This window comes from Pelobates fuscus, chromosome 12 (assembly GCF_036172605.1).
Source record: "Pelobates fuscus isolate aPelFus1 chromosome 12, aPelFus1.pri, whole genome shotgun sequence".
In the NCBI taxonomy this organism is placed as follows: Eukaryota; Metazoa; Chordata; class Amphibia; order Anura; family Pelobatidae; genus Pelobates; species Pelobates fuscus.
The window spans coordinates 34,449,980-34,471,604 of record NC_086328.1 but is presented as its reverse complement, the minus strand read 5'-3'; the positions used below and the strand labels follow the sequence as shown (position 1 = coordinate 34,471,604).

The 21,625-nt window shown below is 44.7% G+C and overlaps 1 protein-coding gene across 1 annotated transcript in view; it reads left to right on the top strand.

The window, feature by feature from the left end:
* LOC134579120 (deoxyribodipyrimidine photo-lyase-like) overlaps window positions 1-21,453 on the top strand; it is a 25,408-nt gene extending 3,955 nt beyond the window's left edge. The window contains exons 2-8 of the mRNA XM_063438293.1: window positions 5,167-6,094; window positions 8,882-9,054; window positions 12,581-12,665; window positions 12,753-12,985; window positions 15,187-15,381; window positions 16,884-17,109; window positions 20,236-21,453. Of these exons, the coding sequence (XP_063294363.1) occupies window positions 5,167-6,094; window positions 8,882-9,054; window positions 12,581-12,665; window positions 12,753-12,985; window positions 15,187-15,381; window positions 16,884-17,109; window positions 20,236-20,774 (2,379 nt within the window). The 3' untranslated portion in view covers window positions 20,775-21,453. The remainder of the gene's footprint in view (window positions 1-5,166; window positions 6,095-8,881; window positions 9,055-12,580; window positions 12,666-12,752; window positions 12,986-15,186; window positions 15,382-16,883; window positions 17,110-20,235) is intronic.
* The last annotated feature ends 172 nt before the right edge of the window (window positions 21,454-21,625 follow it).

Sequence of the window (21,625 nt, the reverse complement as noted above, 5' to 3'; positions counted from 1 at the left end):
CTCACAGACACATACACTCACAGACACATACACTCACAGACACTCACACTCACAGACACATACACTCACAGACACTCACACTCACAGACACTCACAGACACTCACACTCACAGACACTCACACTCACAGACACTCACACTCACAGACACTCACACTCACAGACACTCACACTCACAGACACTCACACTCACAGACACTCACACTCACAGACACTCACACTCACAGACACTCACACTCACAGACACTCACACTCACAGACACTCACACTCACAGACACTCACACTCACAGACACTCACACTCACAGACACTCACACTCACAGACACTCACACTCACAGACACATACACTCACAGACACTCACACTCACAGACACTCACACTCACAGACACTCACACTCACAGACACTCACACTCACAGACACATACACTCACAGACACTCACACTCACAGACACATACACTCACAGACACATACACTCACAGACACTCACACTCACAGACACATACACTCACAGACACTCACACTCACAGACACTCACAGACACTCACACTCACAGACACTCACACTCACAGACACTCACACTCACAGACACTCACACTCACAGACACTCACACTCACAGACACTCACACTCACAGACACTCACACTCACAGACACTCACACTCACAGACACTCACACTCACAGACACTCACACTCACAGACACTCACACTCACAGACACTCACAGACACTCACACTCACACTCACACTCACAGACACTCACACTCACAGACACATACACTCACAGACACTCACACTCACAGACACATACACTCACAGACACTCACACTCACAGACACTCACACTCACAGACACTCACACTCACAGACACTCACACTCACAGACACTCACACTCACAGACACTCACACTCACAGACACTCACACTCACAGACACTCACACTCACAGACACTCACACTCACAGACACTCACACTCACAGACACTCACAGACACTCACACTCACACTCACACTCACAGACACATACACTCACAGACACTCACACTCACAGACACATACACTCACAGACACATACACTCACAGACACATACACTCACAGACACTCACACTCACAGACACATACACTCACAGACACTCACACTCACAGACACTCACAGACACTCACACTCACACTCACACTCACAGACACTCACACTCACAGACACTCACACTCACAGACACTCACACTCACAGACACTCACACTCACAGACACTCACAGACACTCACACTCACACTCACACTCACAGACACTCACACTCACAGACACTCACACTCACAGACACTCACACTCACAGACACTCACACTCACAGACACTCACACTCACAGACACTCACACTCACAGACACTCACACTCACAGACACTCACACTCACAGACACTCACACTCACAGACACTCACACTCACAGACACTCACACTCACAGACACTCACACTCACAGACACTCACACTCACAGACACTCACACTCACAGACACTCACACTCACAGACACTCACACTCACAGACACTCACACTCACAGACACTCACACTCACAGACACTCACACTCACAGACACTCACACTCACAGACACTCACACTCACAGACACTCACACTCACAGACACTCACACTCACAGACACTCACACTCACAGACACTCACACTCACAGACACTCACACTCACAGACACTCACAGACACTCACACTCACACTCACACTCACAGACACTCACACTCACAGACACATACACTCACAGACACTCACACTCACAGACACATACACTCACAGACACATACACTCACAGACACTCACACTCACAGACACATACACTCACAGACACTCACACTCACAGACACATACACTCACAGACACATACACTCACAGACACATACACTCACAGACACATACACTCACAGACACATACACTCACAGACACATACACTCACAGACACATACACTCACAGACACATACACTCACAGACACATACACTCACAGACACATACACTCACAGACACTCACACTCACAGACACTCACACTCACAGACACTCACACTCACAGACACTCACACTCACAGACACTCACACTCACAGACACTCACACTCACAGACACTCACACTCACAGACACTCACACTCACAGACACTCACACTCACAGACACTCACACTCACAGACACATACACTCACAGACACTCACACTCACAGACACATACACTCACAGACACATACACTCACAGACACTCACACTCACACTCACACTCACAGACACTCACACTCACAGACACTCACTCACAGACACTCACACTCACAGACACTCACACTCACAGACACTCACACTCACAGACACTCACACTCACAGACACTCACACTCACAGACACTCACACTCACAGACACTCACACTCACAGACACTCACACTCACAGACACTCACACTCACAGACACTCACACTCACAGACACTCACACTCACAGACACTCACACTCACAGACACTCACACTCACAGACACTCACACTCACAGACACTCACACTCACAGACACTCACACTCACAGACACTCACACTCACAGACACTCACACTCACAGACACTCACAGACACTCACACTCACACTCACACTCACAGACACTCACACTCACAGACACATACACTCACAGACACTCACACTCACAGACACATACACTCACAGACACATACACTCACAGACACTCACACTCACAGACACATACACTCACAGACACTCACACTCACAGACACATACACTCACAGACACATACACTCACAGACACATACACTCACAGACACATACACTCACAGACACATACACTCACAGACACATACACTCACAGACACTCACACTCACAGACACTCACACTCACAGACACTCACACTCACAGACACTCACACTCACAGACACTCACACTCACAGACACTCACACTCACAGACACTCACACTCACAGACACTCACACTCACAGACACTCACACTCACAGACACTCACACTCACAGACACTCACACTCACAGACACTCACACTCACAGACACTCACACTCACAGACACTCACACTCACAGACACTCACACTCACAGACACTCACACTCACAGACACTCACACTCACAGACACTCACACTCACAGACACTCACACTCACAGACACTCACACTCACAGACACATACACACACATACATACATTCACAGACACAAACACTCACATACATACATTCACAGACACAAACACTCACATACATACATTCACAGACACAATCACTCACAGACACATACACACAGACACACACATACATACATTCACAGACACAAACACTCACATACATACATTCACAGACACAATCACTCACAGACACATACACACAAATTATTATTTTTTAATTAAAATATGTCCACCCAGCCTCCCTACCTGGAGTGCTGGTGGACTTGTCGCTGGGGTCCAGTGGGTCGGTCAGGCGCCGGTCTCCACTCAGCCGCGGCGAGGGAGCTGTGTGCTCTCTGCTTCCTCTCGCCGCGTGGGCTGTCTGCTGTAGCTGGGAGCCGGAATATGACGTCATATTCCGGCTCCCAGCATCAGCAAACAGCGCGCGGCGAGAGGAAGCAGAGAGCACACAGCTCCCTCGCCGCGGCTGAGTGGAGACCGGCGCCTGACCGGGGGGTGGGGGTCCTTCACCACCTGCCCCTCCCCCATGACAGGGGGAACATAGGGGGAGGAATGGGGAGCTGAGTGCCTGCAGGAACAGCGTTCCTGCTCAAATAAAAGTGCAGGAACGCTGTTCCTGCAGGACTCAATACATAGGGGTGCCACGGGGATTAGGGTGTGCCCAGGCACACCCGGCACACCCCGTGCGCACGCCTATGGTGACCAGAGACCCTTATTTAGTGTTAAACTGCTTAAACATGGTTAAACTCTGAATTGAGGGACAGTGTCATGGGACTCCAGAAACTATATAATTCATTTAAAGAAATGAAATGTTTAGAGTGCCTACAGTGTCCCCTTAATACCTTTTTCAGACTAGCATAGAAAAGTGGAGTTGCACACTCGGGTTCCAGATCATGCATAATAGTGGGAAATCTCCTACTGTCGTAATTATGTAGTATTAAGCACAAAAGTGCGTGTGTATCCTTTTTCTTTTAAATGGATTTTCACTGTAGAAGATTGCACCCATCTTGAATACAGTAATCTTAAATTTAATGTCACATTAGACCCAAATGGACCTGTTAGTTAGTGTATCATAAAGCTTTATACTCGCACCGAGGAACACCCAGGACAGAGTTGAGACCGGGATGGGGGGCACGGCATGCCCGTTGGGCATAGGTTACAAGGGATAACGGAGAGGATGGAACCCAAGCCCAGCTCCCCCCCCCCCTTTTTTCCCCCTCTCTCCTTGTCCTTCCTCTCTCTCTCTTTCCTTCTACTGCAAGTGTCCCATTCTAAAAACTATAGCCAGAACCATAGGACCTAGTAGCATAGGCGATAATCCCATGCAAGAAGAACAACTGACCAACCTTCTACTGCCCATAAGTGCCACACAACAACCAGGCCTACACAAAACAATGAGGGCCATGGGACGAGCACACAGGGAGACATCGGATAGAGGGATAGGGGAGACAAACCAACAGAAGATAGCCAGACCCCCAAAGCACACTAGACGAGGATATATCAGACTATAACAGAAAACCCTCCCCCAGACGGGAACCCCTACCGACTATAACCCAATATCTGGGTCTTGGCGTACATACCCGGGACCCCTACCTGAAACTGACACACTCACAACCCCTCTGACTTCGCTTACGCTGATTTCTGTACCCACCTAGGGAAACTCAAACAGTTATAAGTTCTATGTTTTTTCATGTTTTTCCATACACTGTGTAACATGTTAAACTTTAACTAGCTGATTACAAAGATGCGCTAGATGTTTTGTTCAAAGAAAACTGCACAACTCATTGTATCTAATGTGTACTATGACTTGCTTCACCCAAAAATAAAGATTGTCGAAAAAAATAAAATAAAGCTTTATACTTATTTGTTCTACAAGATACATTAATTTGTATACCAAGCATAACTAAATTCATTCAGAGTCAGAAATTTCTAGGTTATTTCAGTTACATCATCAAGTCCATAAGATCCTCTGCTCTTGTTCTTTGTAGGAACCCCTGGATTCCGAAACTTTGGATTGTGATATTGACTTGGAACTTGCGATAGCGCTGTCTCTCCAGGAAAACTCTTCTAGGGAACAAATTAATGGGGTGTTAACATCCATACCAACTCAGCGATATCAAAGAGAAATTATGGATCCCAAAATTTCTTATTCAGAAGCTCTCAAAAAATCATCTGTTGAAAGTCAAAATATTGAGAAACCTTTATTAACCAGTGATGTAATCCTAAAAGATAATTTGGGCACAAGACTTACTCCAGAGAGACTTCAGATAAATGAGGAGAAGAGAAATGAACCAGACCACTCATATTCTGGTCAACCTGAGCCAGAAGATTGCGTCCTTCCTCTAAATGATAATGGGAATCTATTCAATATGGAGTCTTTAGTTTTCAATTCAAGTAAAGCGAAAAAGAGTAGGAGAGGCCGTAAGAAGAAAAACTCGGCTATATTAAAGAGTCCCGGTACCATGAGACCAGTACTTGTTTGGTTCCGGAGAGACTTGCGTCTGCATGACAATCCAGCACTTATTGCCACTTTAGAACATGGAGTACCAGTAATTCCAGTGTTCTTATGGAGCTTGTCTGAAGAATCTGGTCAGAACTTCACTCTGGCCAGTGGCGGAGCGACCAAATACTGGCTTCACCATGCTTTACTCCTACTCGATGAGACTTTGAAGAATCGGTTTGGCAGCCAACTTATTTGTAGGGTGACTGAATCTTGTGTCCATGAGTTGGCAACTCTTGTAAAGGAGACTGGGGCGGCTACGGTTATAGTGAATTCTGTGTACGAACCTTGGCTAAAGGAAAGAGACGATCATATAGAAGAGACCTTAAAGAAGCAAAGGGTGGTGTTTAAAAAGTGTCATTCATACTGTCTGTATGAACCCTATTCAGTTAGTACCGAAGGAGTTGGGCTAAGAGGTGAGTTTATGAGATTTCATATTCTGTCATTTTAGAGTCCTCTATGTTGAGATTCAACCATGGCCAATGTAATCTATAATATTTTTGATTTCCTTTCTTGACGTGTGTGTGTGTGTGTGTATACAATATGTGTTCTTGACATAGTGTGTTAGGTGAGGCTCCAATAATAATAAAAGACAGATGTTCTGGTGCGACAGCACAATATCAAGTTACATCCTATAATTGTGTGACCAGGCTGTTATGAAGCAGCGCTTGGTGGCAAGCAGCATCTCTGCCTTCTGTCATTCCCCTGTTACAGCATTATTTTTACCTTTATCAAATTTAAGGAAGAATATAGATATTTAACAAGCCCTGCACACATCTAATTAAAGGACCACTCTAGTGCCAGGAAAGCATACTCGTTTTCCTGGCACTAGAGTGCCCTGAGGGTGCCCCCGCCCTCAGGGACCCCCTCCCGCCCGGCTCTGGAAAGGGGAAAGGGGTAAAAACTTACCTTTTTCCAGCGCTGGGCGGGGAGCTCTCCTCCTCCTCCTCTCCGCCTCCGTTCCTCCCCGTGGGCTCAATGCGCACGCGCTGTAAGAGCTGCGCGCGCATTCAGCCGGTCACATAGGAAAGCATTCATAATTGTGATTTTCACAGTGAGAATCACGCAAGCGCCTCTAGCGGCTGTCAGTGAGACAGCCACTAGAGGAAATAGGGGAAGGCTTAACTAATTGATAAACATAGCAGTTTCTCTGAAACTGCTATGTTTATAAAAACATTAGTTAACCCTAGCTGGACCTGGCACCCAGACCACTTCATTAAGCTGAAGTGGTCTGGGTGCCTAGAGTGGTCCTTTAAGTCACTATCACTTGGCATTCATGGGCATCTTCACATTAATTTCCAATATTCTCTAAAAATGCGTTAATTCTGTATTGCCTTGTAGAGGGATTGTGTATGAGGCATAGATCCCATCCATCAGAAATAGAGAATATGTTATGTTATGACAATACAGCAAAACTGCAACAGGGTTTGAAAACCGTGGAAGAAATACTGTGTGTGTCTGCCCATGTTGTCTGCATTTAAAGGAACACTATATAGGGTCAGGAACACAAACGTGTATTCCTGACTCTATAGTGTTAAAGCCACCCTGCCGCCCCCTCCCTCCCCTTACACTCCAAAATAGAGCAAAATCTTACTTTTATTCCAGTCTGCTGCTGCTGGCTCTGCCCCTGATCTGCCTGCTTGGCTGACATAATTAGAAGTGATTCTCTGAGTTAATTACAATGCTTTCACATTGGATTGGCTGTCAAGAAGGCAGATCAGGGGCAGAGCCAGTGCAAGCCAAACACGACCTTGGCCAATCAGCATTGATGCATCAGAGAGTCATTGATATGAGGAAAGTTCAGTGTCTCCATGCAGCGTGCCGCACTGTCCCAGAAAAGCCCTCTAGTAGCCGTCTGACAGTGGCCAGTGGAGTTATCCTAGTCTGTAATGTAAATACTGTCTTTTATGAGAAAATGCAAAAAGCCTGAAGGAAATGATTATACTTACCAGAACAAATACAATAAGCTGTAGTTGTTCTGACTATAGTGTACAGGAGATATATACAGTTAAACCTGTCTGTACATGCATCCACACATTTCCTATAAATAATTGTCTGTATCTTTGTTCGTGTTCTAAATTTGCAACGTTGTCCAACCATTGAGAGATACTCCGTCTGTAGACAGTATGCAAATTGCCAATTATCTCCATACATCATTTCTTGCTGGTGACCTGTACTCTGTACATATAATCAGACCCACATTATACATTTATTTATGCAAAGAAAGTGGATATGGGAGTAAAGAAATCGACTTAAAATGTTATTGCTAATGTGTACTAAAGATGAAAGTCACACATATCAGTTCTGCTAGTCTGCTTAATGTCCTTGTCAGCTTACAGCCGGAACATGTCTGCTGCCCAAGCTCACATAATCAACTCCTCGTTAAATTTTCTTGTTTATATATCAAATATTTATATTCTACAATAGGGGCAAAGGAGGATTAAGGCAACATGAGCTCACATTGTCTTCCATTTTTAATAGTGCCTATCATTTCTTGTAGGTTGGGAGCAGTTTTAGGTTTTGTATTTGCAACACAAATATTTTCAATACCTCGTTGGGTTTAGAAAGTACTAGAGGGGACAGATACAGTGAGTAAAGGTATATCTGTGCTGTTAGCAATGGTTTGTGACCTTAAAGGAATTCTATAGTGCCAGGAAAACAAAGCCATTTTCCTGGCACGATAGGGTTAATAGGTCCCCTCCCGCGGAGCTAAAGGGGTTAAAAACTCTTCAGCTACTTACCTGAATCCAGCGCTTTGTCAGGCTCCGCCCCCACACTCCTCCCCCGCCACCTATGGTGCACGGGCGGCAATGGCCGTGCGCGCATTGGACCTCCCCATTATTCAATGCTTTCCCATGGGGAAAATCTGATGCTGGAGGTTCGTGAGGATGTCCAGCGTCAGATAACGGACCAAAAGCCCATTTGGATTCCGGAAGCCCTCTAATGGCTGTCTGTTAGACCGCACTAAGTGCAAAAGGGTCACAGCACCCAGATTACTTCAATTAGCTGGGTGTTTACAGTGTCCCTTTTAATGTTTTGTGTGTCTCAAGGCTGTCAATGCATTTTTTTCAATTCTTTGCACTAATTGTTTAGAATTAAAGTTGCTAATGTGTATTACAACTATTATTTGATGTTTGCTAAGTTGATGTCCAATTTACTCTATTTTTACCACAATTCTTTTTATGTAAATATTTATTTTGCAGGTATTGGTTCAGTGACTCACTTTATGGCTTGTTGTAAAAGGAACCCACCTGGTCCAATAGGAATTCCCGTAGAAGCCCCGACTTGTCTGCCTGTACCATCCTGTTGGCCTGGTTCAGTGGACATTGACAAGCTGAACCTTGCCAGGATGCCACGTAGAAAAGATGGCACAGTGGTCAGTTTACTTCTTTAACCTACAGTTATTTTTATGAAATGGTGCTGCTATAGAATTTGGGAAGGATACAAAAGAGCAAAATTGGATGGGGCTACCCATGTGTAGAAGGGACTGTTTGTGGTGAAGTGTGGGTAAAGGGGTCTCCTTGTGGTATACTATGTGTAGCTAGGGGCTGTAGTGTGTTCGCAAATCGGGATGAGAGAGAGAGAGAGAGAGAGACCCCTCTCTGACCCACGCATGCTTCCACCCATACACACACACACTGACCCACGCATGCTTCCACCCATACACACACACACTGACCCACGCATGCTTCCACCCATACACACACACACTGACCCACGCATGCTTCCACCCATACACACACACTGACCCACGCATACTTCCACCCATACACACACACTGACCCACGCATACTTCCACCCATACACACACACACACTGACCCACGCATACTTCCACCCATACACACACGCATACTTCCACCCATACACACACGCATACTTCCACCCATACACACACGCATACTTCCACCCATACACACACGCATACTTCCACCCATACACACACGCATACTTCCACACACACACACACACTTCCACCCATACACACACACACTGACCCACGCATACTTCCACCCATACACACACACACACACACACACACTTCCACCCATACACACACACACACACTGACCCACGCATACTTCCACCCATACACACACACACACAGACCCACGCATACTTCCACCCATACACACACACACTGACCCACGCATACTTCCACCCATACACACACACACTGACCCACGCATACTTCCACCCATACACACACACACTGACCCACGCATACTTCCACCCATACACACACACACACACACACTGACCCACGCATACTTCCACCCATACACACACACACTGACCCACGCATACTTCCACCCATACACACACACACACACACACTGACCCACGCATACTTCCACCCATACACACACACACACACACACTGACCCACGCATACTTCCACCCATACACACACACACACTGACCCACGCATACTTCCACCCATACACACACACTGACCCACGCATACTTCCACCCATACACACACACTGACCCACGCATACTTCCACCCATACACACACACACTGACCCACGCATACTTCCACCCATACACACACACACTGACCCACGCATACTTCCACCCATACACACACACACTGACCCACGCATACTTCCACCCATACACACACACACACACACACACACACTGACCCACGCATACTTCCACCCATACACACACACACACACTGACCCACGCATACTTCCACCCATACACACACACACACACACACACACACACACACACTGACCCACGCATACTTCCACCCATACACACACACACACACACACACTGACCCACGCATACTTCCACCCATACACACACACACACACACACACTGACCCACGCATACTTCCACCCATACACACACACACACACACTGACCCACGCATACTTCCACCCATACACACACACACACAGACCCACGCATACTTCCACCCATACACACACACACACACACACTGACCCACGCATACTTCCACCCATACACACACACACACACACACACTGACCCACGCATACTTCCACCCATACACACACACACACACACTGACCCACGCATACTTCCACCCATACACACACACACACTGACCCACGCATACTTCCACCCATACACACACACACACACACACACACTGACCCACGCATACTTCCACCCATACACACACACACACACACACACACACTGACCCACGCATACTTCCACCCATACACACACACACACACACACACTGACCCACGCATACTTCCACCCATACACACACACACACACACTGACCCACGCATACTTCCACCTATACACACACACACACACACTGACCCACGCATACTTCCACCCATACACACACACACACACACTGACCCACGCATACTTCCACCCATACACACACACACACACACTGACCCACGCATACTTCCACCCATACACACACACACACACACTGACCCACGCATACTTCCACCCATACACACACACACACACACACACTGACCCACGCATACTTCCACCCATACACACACACACACTGACCCACGCATACTTCCACCCATACACACACACACACTGACCCACGCATACTTCCACCCATACACACACACACTGACCCACGCATACTTCCACCCATACACACACACACACACACACTGACCCACGCATACTTCCACCCATACACACACACACACACACACTGACCCACGCATACTTCCACCCATATACACACACACACACACACTGACCCACGCATACTTCCACCCATACACACACACACACACACACACACACTGACCCACGCATACTTCCACCCATACACACACACACACACACACACACACTGACCCACGCATACTTCCACCCATACACACACACACACACACACACACACACTGACCCACGCATACTTCCACCCATACACACACACTGACCCACGCATACTTCCACCCATACACACACACACACTGACCCACGCATACTTCCACCCATACACACACACACACACACACTGACCCACGCATACTTCCACCCATACACACACACACACTGACCCACGCATACTTCCACCCATACACACACACACACACACACTGACCCACGCATACTTCCACCCATACACACACACACACACACACACACACACTGACCCACGCATACTTCCACCCATACACACACACACACACACACACACTGACCCACGCATACTTCCACCCATACACACACACACACACACACACACACTGACCCACGCATACTTCCACCCATACACACACACACACACTGACCCACGCATACTTCCACCCATACACACACACTGTGTTTAGGGAGGTGTGCCTAAAGCTTCATAAACAAAGTGATTTAACTTCTAAATGGCAGAGAATTGAGCAGTGATACTGCAGGGGCATGATCTATACACCAAAACAGCTTCATTAAGCAAAAGTTGTTTTGGTGACTATAGTGTCCCCTTAACATTTGTAAGCAAATCTGAAACATTGAATATTTAAATAAAAGTTGTTTTACTTTTTTTTTTAAGAAAACCTAGGAATGTTCTCCTTTTGTTGTTTAGTGTGTATTTTATTGTGGGTCCCTATTTGTGTTTAGATTACTGGGTCCCCTGATTTGACAATTAATGCAGCCATTAACTACACCTTTTTTCCAACACTGGGATAGTTTCCTCACTGCAACTCTGATCCGCCTCCTGCGAAGTTACCATTGCCAATTGTTTGTCTAATCAGATGCTATCATAAATAAGCACTTATTTACACTTTAAGCTATAGTTCAAAGCAAGTGAGGCCAGAATCCCACCCAGCTACGTGCTTGACAGCCAGGAAATGTCACTATAGGAAATTTATAGAAATGCTACATTCTTTTGAACTCCGCACTTTCATAATAATAATGTTCCATATTTCGGCAGATTGACTGGGCAGCCACAATCCGGACTACCTGGGACTTTAGCGAAGACGGTGCTTTCAGGTGTTTAGGGAACTTTCTTGAAGATGGTAAGGTGGACGTGGTGTAAGTTTCAGACCATTGATCCTTTGTGTGTCACATGTGGATACCCGAATAATATTATATCATTTACATAGGAGTAAAACACTACGAGAAGGAATCTGGTCGTGCAGACAAACCTTACACAAGCCATATTTCTCCATATCTTCACTTCGGTCAAATTAGTCCTCGCACTGTGTTACATGAAGCTCACTTCACTAAAAAGAACGTACCAAAATTTCTGCGGAAGCTTGCATGGCGTGACCTCGCTTATTGGCTGCTAGTCCTGTTTCCTGAAATACCCACCGAACCAGTCAGACCTGCATATAAGGTACGGAATTATTAATTGGAGAATTAATGTTTAGGCAACACCTGTCTTTATAAGCTGGTCTAATAAAATTATGTCCCAAGACCATCATCAGTGGCTCTGTTCAGTTTTTACAGTGAATAGAAATCAATTGTTGATTTTAAAGTCATCAAGGAAGAGGCCTTAGCAGCTACTCAAGGTTTTTAAAGGCACGAGTCTCTTAAAGGACCACTATAGTGCCAGGAAAACAAACTTGTTTTCCTGGCTCTATAGGGCCCTCCACTCCCGCCAGGCTGAAGGGGGAAGAGGGGGTTACATTCTTACCTTTCTCCAGGCCTGGGACTCTCCTTCCTCTTCCGACGTCATCCGCCGAATGCGCATGCGCGGCAAGAGCCGCGCGCGCATTCAATCAGTCCATAGGAAAGCATTCTCAATGCTTTCCTATGGACTATGGCGTCTTCTCACTGTAAAAATCAGTGAGAAGCGCGGAAGCGCAGTTGGCGGCTGTCAATTATACAGCCACTAGAGGCTGGATTAACCCTCAGTGTAAACATAGCAGTTTCTCTGAAACTGCTTTGTTTACAGCTGCAGGGTTAAAACTAGGGGGACCTGGCATTGAGCTGAATTGGTCTGGGTGCCTATAGGGGGCCTGTGGCGAAACCGACCTCGCCACGTGTCCTTGGAGGGGGCTGATTGCCCGCCTCTTGCCTTTGGACTATGGACCAGACTTTATGGGAATGTGATACCCCAGATAGCCATACCATGGAGCCTATTCATATAATGAAAGACTATGGGAAAGACTTTAGCTCCATGGCAATTGTACTGTGTGAGTAGGATCTGCGCGCTATTCGGTAGTTTTGTGCGTGCAGATCCCAGCTATCTGGGGATAGGTGAAATGTCTGTGTGTTATGTGTAAATGTGACTTTATGTATTTTAAAGTGTTTTATGTTGTTTTGCAACCATGTGGTTAATGGAGTCTGCCTTTAGTCCTGGGTAATTGGATTACTTCTCCAATTAACTCCAGGGCAGAAGGGAGGAAACCAGGGTGCATTGTGGGGATGTTTTTCTGCCAGCCAGAAAGGAACAAAAGATACTTTTAGTAACTTTTGAACCCCTGGTCGGATTTATGCCATTTTTTAATATGTTGTTCCCCTGAATGGATTGATTGTGGATATGTATTTTTATGTGAATGTGATGTATGGTTTTAAAGTTATGAAAGTTGTGTAAAAGTATATTTTACACTGTATGCATAATGGGATTATGTGTCACACTAAGGGGAGGGGATGTGTGGGAGGTAACATCTATGTCATTGGTTCTTTTATGCCTCCCCCTGGGTGTGGCCTGTATGTGTGAGTTGGAAATAAAAGCCAGGCTGGATGAGCCAGTCCAGAGTTCCTGTTTTACCCTCAAAGTGATGTGTCGTCTCATTATTGGGGGGAAGGATTTCTTGCATGCTGTTCCAGTTGACTGCTAGGAGTACAAGCCTATTCGTATGGTTCCTATTCAATGGTCTACAGCATTCATATGTTTGAGAGGATTTATATATGTTTCTCGGATTCGGTGATTGTGGTGTCTGCCAGAGTGCTTGGAGTCCTCAGGAAGCACTAGGAGCATCCATTAACGGAGGTACCAAGTCAGGGTGCCAGGTGATCCGTTACAGGGCCTTTGCATAATTTACTAAGGCCCCCATCTGTGATGTCACCATTGGGGTTCTGGTGGCTATGGGGGGGCCGGGAAAGGTGACGTTTATTTACCTGAACCTGTTCCTTACAGGCTCAGCTATTTTCTTCCATCCACTCTTGTTCAGTGCTGTATTCTTGCGCATTCAGTATTGTCTATGGATGATCCCGCGAGACCTTTAGTTCCTCTCACAGACGGAGTGTGTCTTAGGCTATATACATTTGTCAAGTTTGAAAAAGTTCTCATTTCATGCCGAATTTTTGCCCTTCTGTGATGCTGAATAAAAAGTCTTGTAGTACATTACTTGGAAGTCAGAAATTATTCTCGTTTTTATTGATTTTATTCGTGCCTCCACCTGGTGGCATACATAGGGAGTGCAGCTCATCAAATTGTATAAAGTAATCTGTTTCTTTCTAATGCCCAATAGGGCACTGTAAATAAAAAAAATACATATATTTTAAAAAGGGTTGGCATACACTATTATCTGTGGTTCCCAAAGATCCAAACTATTTATCAGGCCTCGATTTAACATATTGTTCTTACAGAGTCAACGTTGGTGCAGTAACCAGATACACTTAGAAGCCTGGCAGAAGGGGAAGACCGGTTATCCTCTGGTGGATGCCGCTATGAGAGAGCTGTGGTTAACTGGTTGGATGAGTAACTACTCAAGGCACGTGGTGGCATCCTTCCTGGTTGCTTACCTGCATATTCACTGGGTGCACGGCTACAGATGGTTCCAGGTGAGTGTCAATGTTCTATACAGATTAAGGAGCTCTATTTTAGAATCTTATTAGCCATAATTTGATTTATCATTTTCAATGTATTTCACTGGTTTCCTTGGTCTGAATAGAACTGATATTTTAGGGGCTGCTTTTAGCATTCTCAGTACCATTTTTTAGAACTAGAAAGCATTTTTTTATTCTATATTTTTCCACAAATGTGAGTTGCAATGCATTGACAACACAACTAAGGTCCATATTTACTTTGCTGAGTATGAATGCTTTTTTTTTTTTTTTCACACCTTTTAGAGAACAAGCTCCATAGTTTGCTTTCTGTCCTGAACACTTTGATGATAACTGTTTTTGTATACAGTGAGGAGTTTATTAACTGAATACTGAATTGCAAAATGTATATATTTAACAATATCTACAGCCTTAGAAGGCATCCTTTTGCAGATACTCCCACCAGTTCTGCAGTATTTACCTTACAGTGGACCTGATATCCTTGGCCACTTGAATTCATAAATTTCTTGGCAATATAACAGTGTATGTATGTGTGCTGGATCTTGTATCGGGTGTGTGTGTGTGTGACATTTTATTTTATATAAACTTCCACTATGACATTCTTTAATGACCAGGGTACTCGTCAAGTATTTATTTACCCCATGTTTTATAAGAAGGACTAGTTATACTTTTGCAACAAGCGATGGTGTTGGAATCCAGAGGTCATGTTCATTTTTAGGTCAGTAACTCCATGGAAATGGTAGATATGAATTTATCGTAAAACTATGGGACCCTGTAGACTCCCAAACATCTTTAGCTTAATAAAGCAATTTTTATGTATAGATCATGCCCCTACAGTCTCACTGCTCAATTCATTGCTTTGTTTATGTAATCATACCACCCTGCATGTGACTTACACAGTGTTCCTAAACTCTTCCTGTGAAGAGATATCCTTTACTGCAAATTCTGTTTAATTTAGAATTTCTTATCTCTTTCTCGGTTAAGTTTGCTAGGCCTCCTGTATGTAATTAAAGTTCAATATAAAGAGTAAGAAATACTTTTAAAGTAAGTTAACATCTGTTTGAAAGTGAAACCATTTTGTTTTTTAATGCAGGCTGTGTCAGTCACAGCCAGGGGAGATGTGGCTAGGGCTGCATAAACAGAAACGAACAGGTATTTAACTCCTAAATGGCAGTGAATTGAGCAGTACAACTGCAGGGGTATGATCTATACACCAAAACAGCTTCATTAATCTAAAGTTGTTTTGGTGACTACATGTGCCTTTAGTTGCCTTTGATGCAAAGGTTTTGGATCTTCACATTAGTGTCACGTCCTTCTGCTAAAGTGTAGGTCAGGGGCTTAAACCTAAAACAAATCTCCCCTTCCCCCACCCAAAGTAAATAATGAACTTGGAGCATGGCTAACATGAAGGTAGCAGTGATTTAAAGCATAACCAGAGCCAGGTTGGTGAAGGTGAAGCATAATATACATTTCCAGCTTGCCCTTGTCTTTCCATGTAGGATACCCTTGTGGATGCAGATGTTGCCATCAATGCCATGATGTGGCAGAATGGGGGCATGTCCGGACTTGACCACTGGAATTTTGTGATGCACCCTGTTGATGCTGCCCTGACCTGTGACCCATATGGAACCTATACAAGGAAGTGGTGCCCAGAGCTTGCAGGGTTACCCAATGACTACATCCATAAGCCCTGGAAATGTCCCCCTGCTCACCTTCGAAGGGCAGGTAAGACAGATTGTTTAGAAGTATAGCAAAGCAATCTATTCAGTTTACTTTCAGCTTATAAAAATTCACACTAAACAGGGTTGTTCAATAGAGATGTCCAGAATAGTTCGCTGGCAAATAGTTCCTGGCGAACATAGCTTAGTTCGCCATTCATGAACGGAAAATTTTATGTTCGCGACATCTCTATTTTTCACTAAAGTGATAATTCAAAATGAATTTCAAATTTAAGGTCAAAATAGCCAAACTGAAAAGTTCTGTTGGTCACCTATGCTTTCAGTTCAACTCCTATGGCCTTAAAAGGGACACTCCAGGCACCAATATATTTCATAGATTTATTCCTCATTAGTATGCTCTGTTTTGCATGTCCAAATATGTGTTGTTTATGCACACACAAAAAACTTAAATGTTTTGCAAAATGCTGCACCATAAGCCCTGGCCACGTGGCTCATGCCAGAATTATCTGGGTGTCATCTCCTTCTAATGCAGGTTGTTTTCTACTTCAGATCATTTAAGAGACACTATAGTCACCAGAACAATTACAGCTTATTTAATTTGTTCTGGTGAGTAGAATCATTACCTGCAGGCTTTTTGCTGTAAACACTGTCTTTTCAGATAAAATGCAGTGTTTACATTACAGCCTAATGATAACTTCACTGGCCACTCCTCAGATGGCTGTTAGAGATCCTTCCTGGGTCATGGCAGCATAAAATGCATCCAAACATTCAGTATCTCCTCCCTCTGCATGCAGACACTGAACTTTCCTCATAGAGATTCATTGATTCAATTCATCTCTATGAGGAGATGCTGATTGGCCAGGGCTGTGTTTGAATTGTGCTGGCTCTGCCTCTTTGTCAGTCTCAGCCAATACTATGGGGAAACATTGTGATTGGATTAGGCTACCACTTTTGCTGATGTCAGTGCGCAGGTCTAAAGGAAACCGGGACAAAGATTGCAGCTGCAGACTTGAATACAAGTAAGATTTTACTATATTTAGTGAGGCATGAGGGGGGCCCACAGGGACTAGATGGTGGTTTTAACCCTATAGGGTCAGGAATACATGTTTGTGTTCCTGACCCTATAGTGCTCCTTTAACACACAGTCTGGTTTCTGGGTTTGCAATTATCAGCAGAGCCCCAGTCCATACCTCAGCTGTCTGAGGAGGAAAAACTCAGCCAAAGTTGTGTGGAAACACAGAGCCCAAACTTTGTTTCAGCTTCCCAATGTTCATTTCATACAAAGCTTTGTTACTGCCTAATTGACAGTTGTGATGGAATGTCTTAGGGCTACAGTGTTTAGTTTTTAAAACCACTGCAGTTCCGATCCACTCTGAGTTAAGTAGGTTTGGGGTGCTCCAAGTTTTTTTTTTAAATTTGCAGTAATGTAAAGCAGAGATGGTGCTTAGAGTGACCTTTTTAATGTAGCCTAATATTAAAAAGGAATTTACTAGATGTGCACAGAATATTCCATTGGTGTCATGACTGGCCATATAATATACATATGGACTCATACTTAAAGGGACACTATAGTCACCTGAACAACTACAGCTTAATATAGTTGTTCAGGTATTATCTATAGCTCCCTGCAGGCAATCTAATGTAAACACTGTATTTTCAGAGAAAATACAGTGTTTACATTGATTGATAGGAATACCTCCAGTGGCCGTCACTCAGACGCAGGGCCCTAAAAAGGCCTTGTACACGTCAGACGTATTAAAATACGTCTGACGTGTTCAGGAGAGAGAAGGCACTGTGTGGGCGCCTTCTCTCTCCAGCCTGTCAGCGGAGGAGGGGGGCGGGCAAAGACCGCGAGCTGAGTTGTCACTCAGCTCAGCTGGCGGCCGCGCACACCGCGCATGCGCGGTAATGCGCTCAGGACTTCAGAGGGCGGCATTCAGTATGTGCGGCGAAGCCGCGCATGCGCACAAGGGAGCAATGACGCTTCCAAATGGAAGCATCTGATTGCGCCCGCCTATTTCGTCATTTTGACGAAATAGGGGGCGCGGCTTCACGAGGCTCCCGGCGCTGGAACCAGGTAAGTAAAATCTCTTCCCTGGAGAGTCCCTTTAACCCCTTAAGGACACATGACATGTCATGATTCCCTTTTATTCTAGAAGTTTGGTCATTAAGGGGTTAAAAGGAATTCTTTACAGGGTCACTCCAGGAACCATAACAAGTTTATTGTGAAGCAGTGGTTATGGTGCAAGGGGATAAACTGTTAATGAACAGTTTAACACCAAAGTCTGCAAGCCTGTGCCTTGGACCCAGTGTCACTAGCTTTCCATTCAGATGAGTGCAAACTCCCCCTCTCCCATTTTTCTAAAAGGGGAGCTAGTGATCAGCAGTGCTTGGCCAAGTTCTTCCTTATTGAAGCCTCAGGCATTCAGAAGAAGCAGAGGGGCAGAGCATTTGGGTGTCAGCTTTCAGGTTTAAACTGTTATTTAACAGCTTAACTACTTAAGGTAAGACTGCACTAGAGACCTCCCCACACTATAACATTTAATTGCAATGGAGTTATGCGTTACAACCTGCTGTAGTGGTTACGGTATTAATATATGGGCACCCTCCACGTATTGTTTGTGAGCAGTTGGACAACCTACCAGAGGTCCACCAGGTATGTCACCACTTCGTCTGGGTGGCACCTGGGCTAAGCTCTGCATTACCAGTCTTAACTTGGTGTTGCAGCTCTTGGGCTGCAGATGATGACGGCACCCGGTATTCCTTAGGTAAATTGGCAAATAGTTTGACTACTTACTCTGGGCTGTAATGGTTATGGTACTTGTAATTTCCAGTTTGCTGCAAACCTGTAACTACTTTAGAGACCAGAAAGTGACAGATTTTTCATGGGATCCTAGTTCAATTGTAGTTCCACTCTGTAATTGCTCAAAAAATTGACAGCGCAAAGTACGAACTCTACCTTTGTACCCAAGCAATCGAAGGGCAGACTACATCACTCTGTGCAGGGTCTTCTGACCCGTTAACTTGCCATGGTGCAGTTTTTTGTGTGGCATTCTATTAAAGTTTAGGCCTCTTAAAAAGCAGTTTACTAGAAGCATTTGTTCTATTAACGGTGAGTTTAAGCACACTATGTTCACTTAATGAGAACTCTACTGCTGTTTCTTTTTGGCAGGTGTAATTCTAGGGGAAAACTACCCCCATCGATTAGTTATGGATTTAGAAGAACGTCGGGAGCAGTCACTGAAAGATGTTGTTGAAGTTCGGCAGAAACATGTGGAATATATAGACAAGTTTTCTGGATGTGACATGATACCCATCCCAGATCATCTTCTAGCCTCAACTTTGGGACATTCGGGTGGAGAAGATGAAGTCATCAAGAACCAAACTGATTGCTTCCTGTTACCTGTTATCACCCGAAAGGAGTTCAAATACAAGACTTTGCAGCCCTCTGCAAAGGACAATCCATACAACACTGTGCTTAAAGGGTACGTAGGTCGCAAGCGTGATGAGACCATTGCTTACATGAATGAAAGGCATTTCACGGCAAGCACCATTAATGAGGTGGCTCAGATGTATGACAGACGAGAGCGGACTACCAGGCTTTTGGAGGGTCTCCCTCTGCCCAAGGAAAACAAAAACAAGAGCCGTAGAACCACAAAAAGTGACTCCTTCTCAGTTATCCCACCGGCTTATTTCCATCTTTCCAACTGACAGACGTGCCACACTTTTCTTTTAATCTAAAAGAATATTTATTGTAGGTAAAGTATTTGAAAATAACTAAAATACTAAGTTTTTAACCATAAATCTGATTCTATTTTTTTCAGTTCAGCTATAATTTTACAAAACATTAACGTGGTTGTGGGAGTTGGTATTGGAGTTACACAAAAATAACTGCTCAAATTCTTTAAAAATATCAATTATTGCTATATAAAGTTTTAGCTCAGGATGAAGTAGTAAAGAAAATTATAAATCTTCATTGCCTGTTATACTAGTTTCTACCACTAGGGAGCAGCACAGATACTAAAGCTTCTCACATGTTGCACTTTATTGAAAACGTTTGTATATTTTATGAGGGGGGTGTAGCAAAGAACACTTAACCCCTTAAGGACAACTTCTGGAATAAAAGAAGAATGACTGAATATTTCCGTTGTGTCCTTAAGGGGTTATTGAGAAATCAAAAGCATCAAGTGCAGGCCCTGTGCTTTTTGTTAAACAAGGTATTGACTAAACTCTAAATAATGACAATGTAGGCTAAAATAGCAAACCACAAAAATATCCTGGGCAGCTGGCAGAGTGCAAACAGAGCTCTTTGGACCACCAAGGAATGAGTGTCCCCTGTCCCTGACACAGGTAAGAGGCATGGAATGGGCAGAATCATAAGACAAAAAAAACTGTCACTGCCCACAGATAACAGCCCCTATCCCATCCCACGAAGGCAGACAGATGCACACAAATATAGCGCTGTCCAACAGGAAACAAAACGTGTATAACATACAGAGGGCCCTATCCAAACAAACGTGCAATCTACATACTGCATCTCTTACAGACACTTCATCACACAC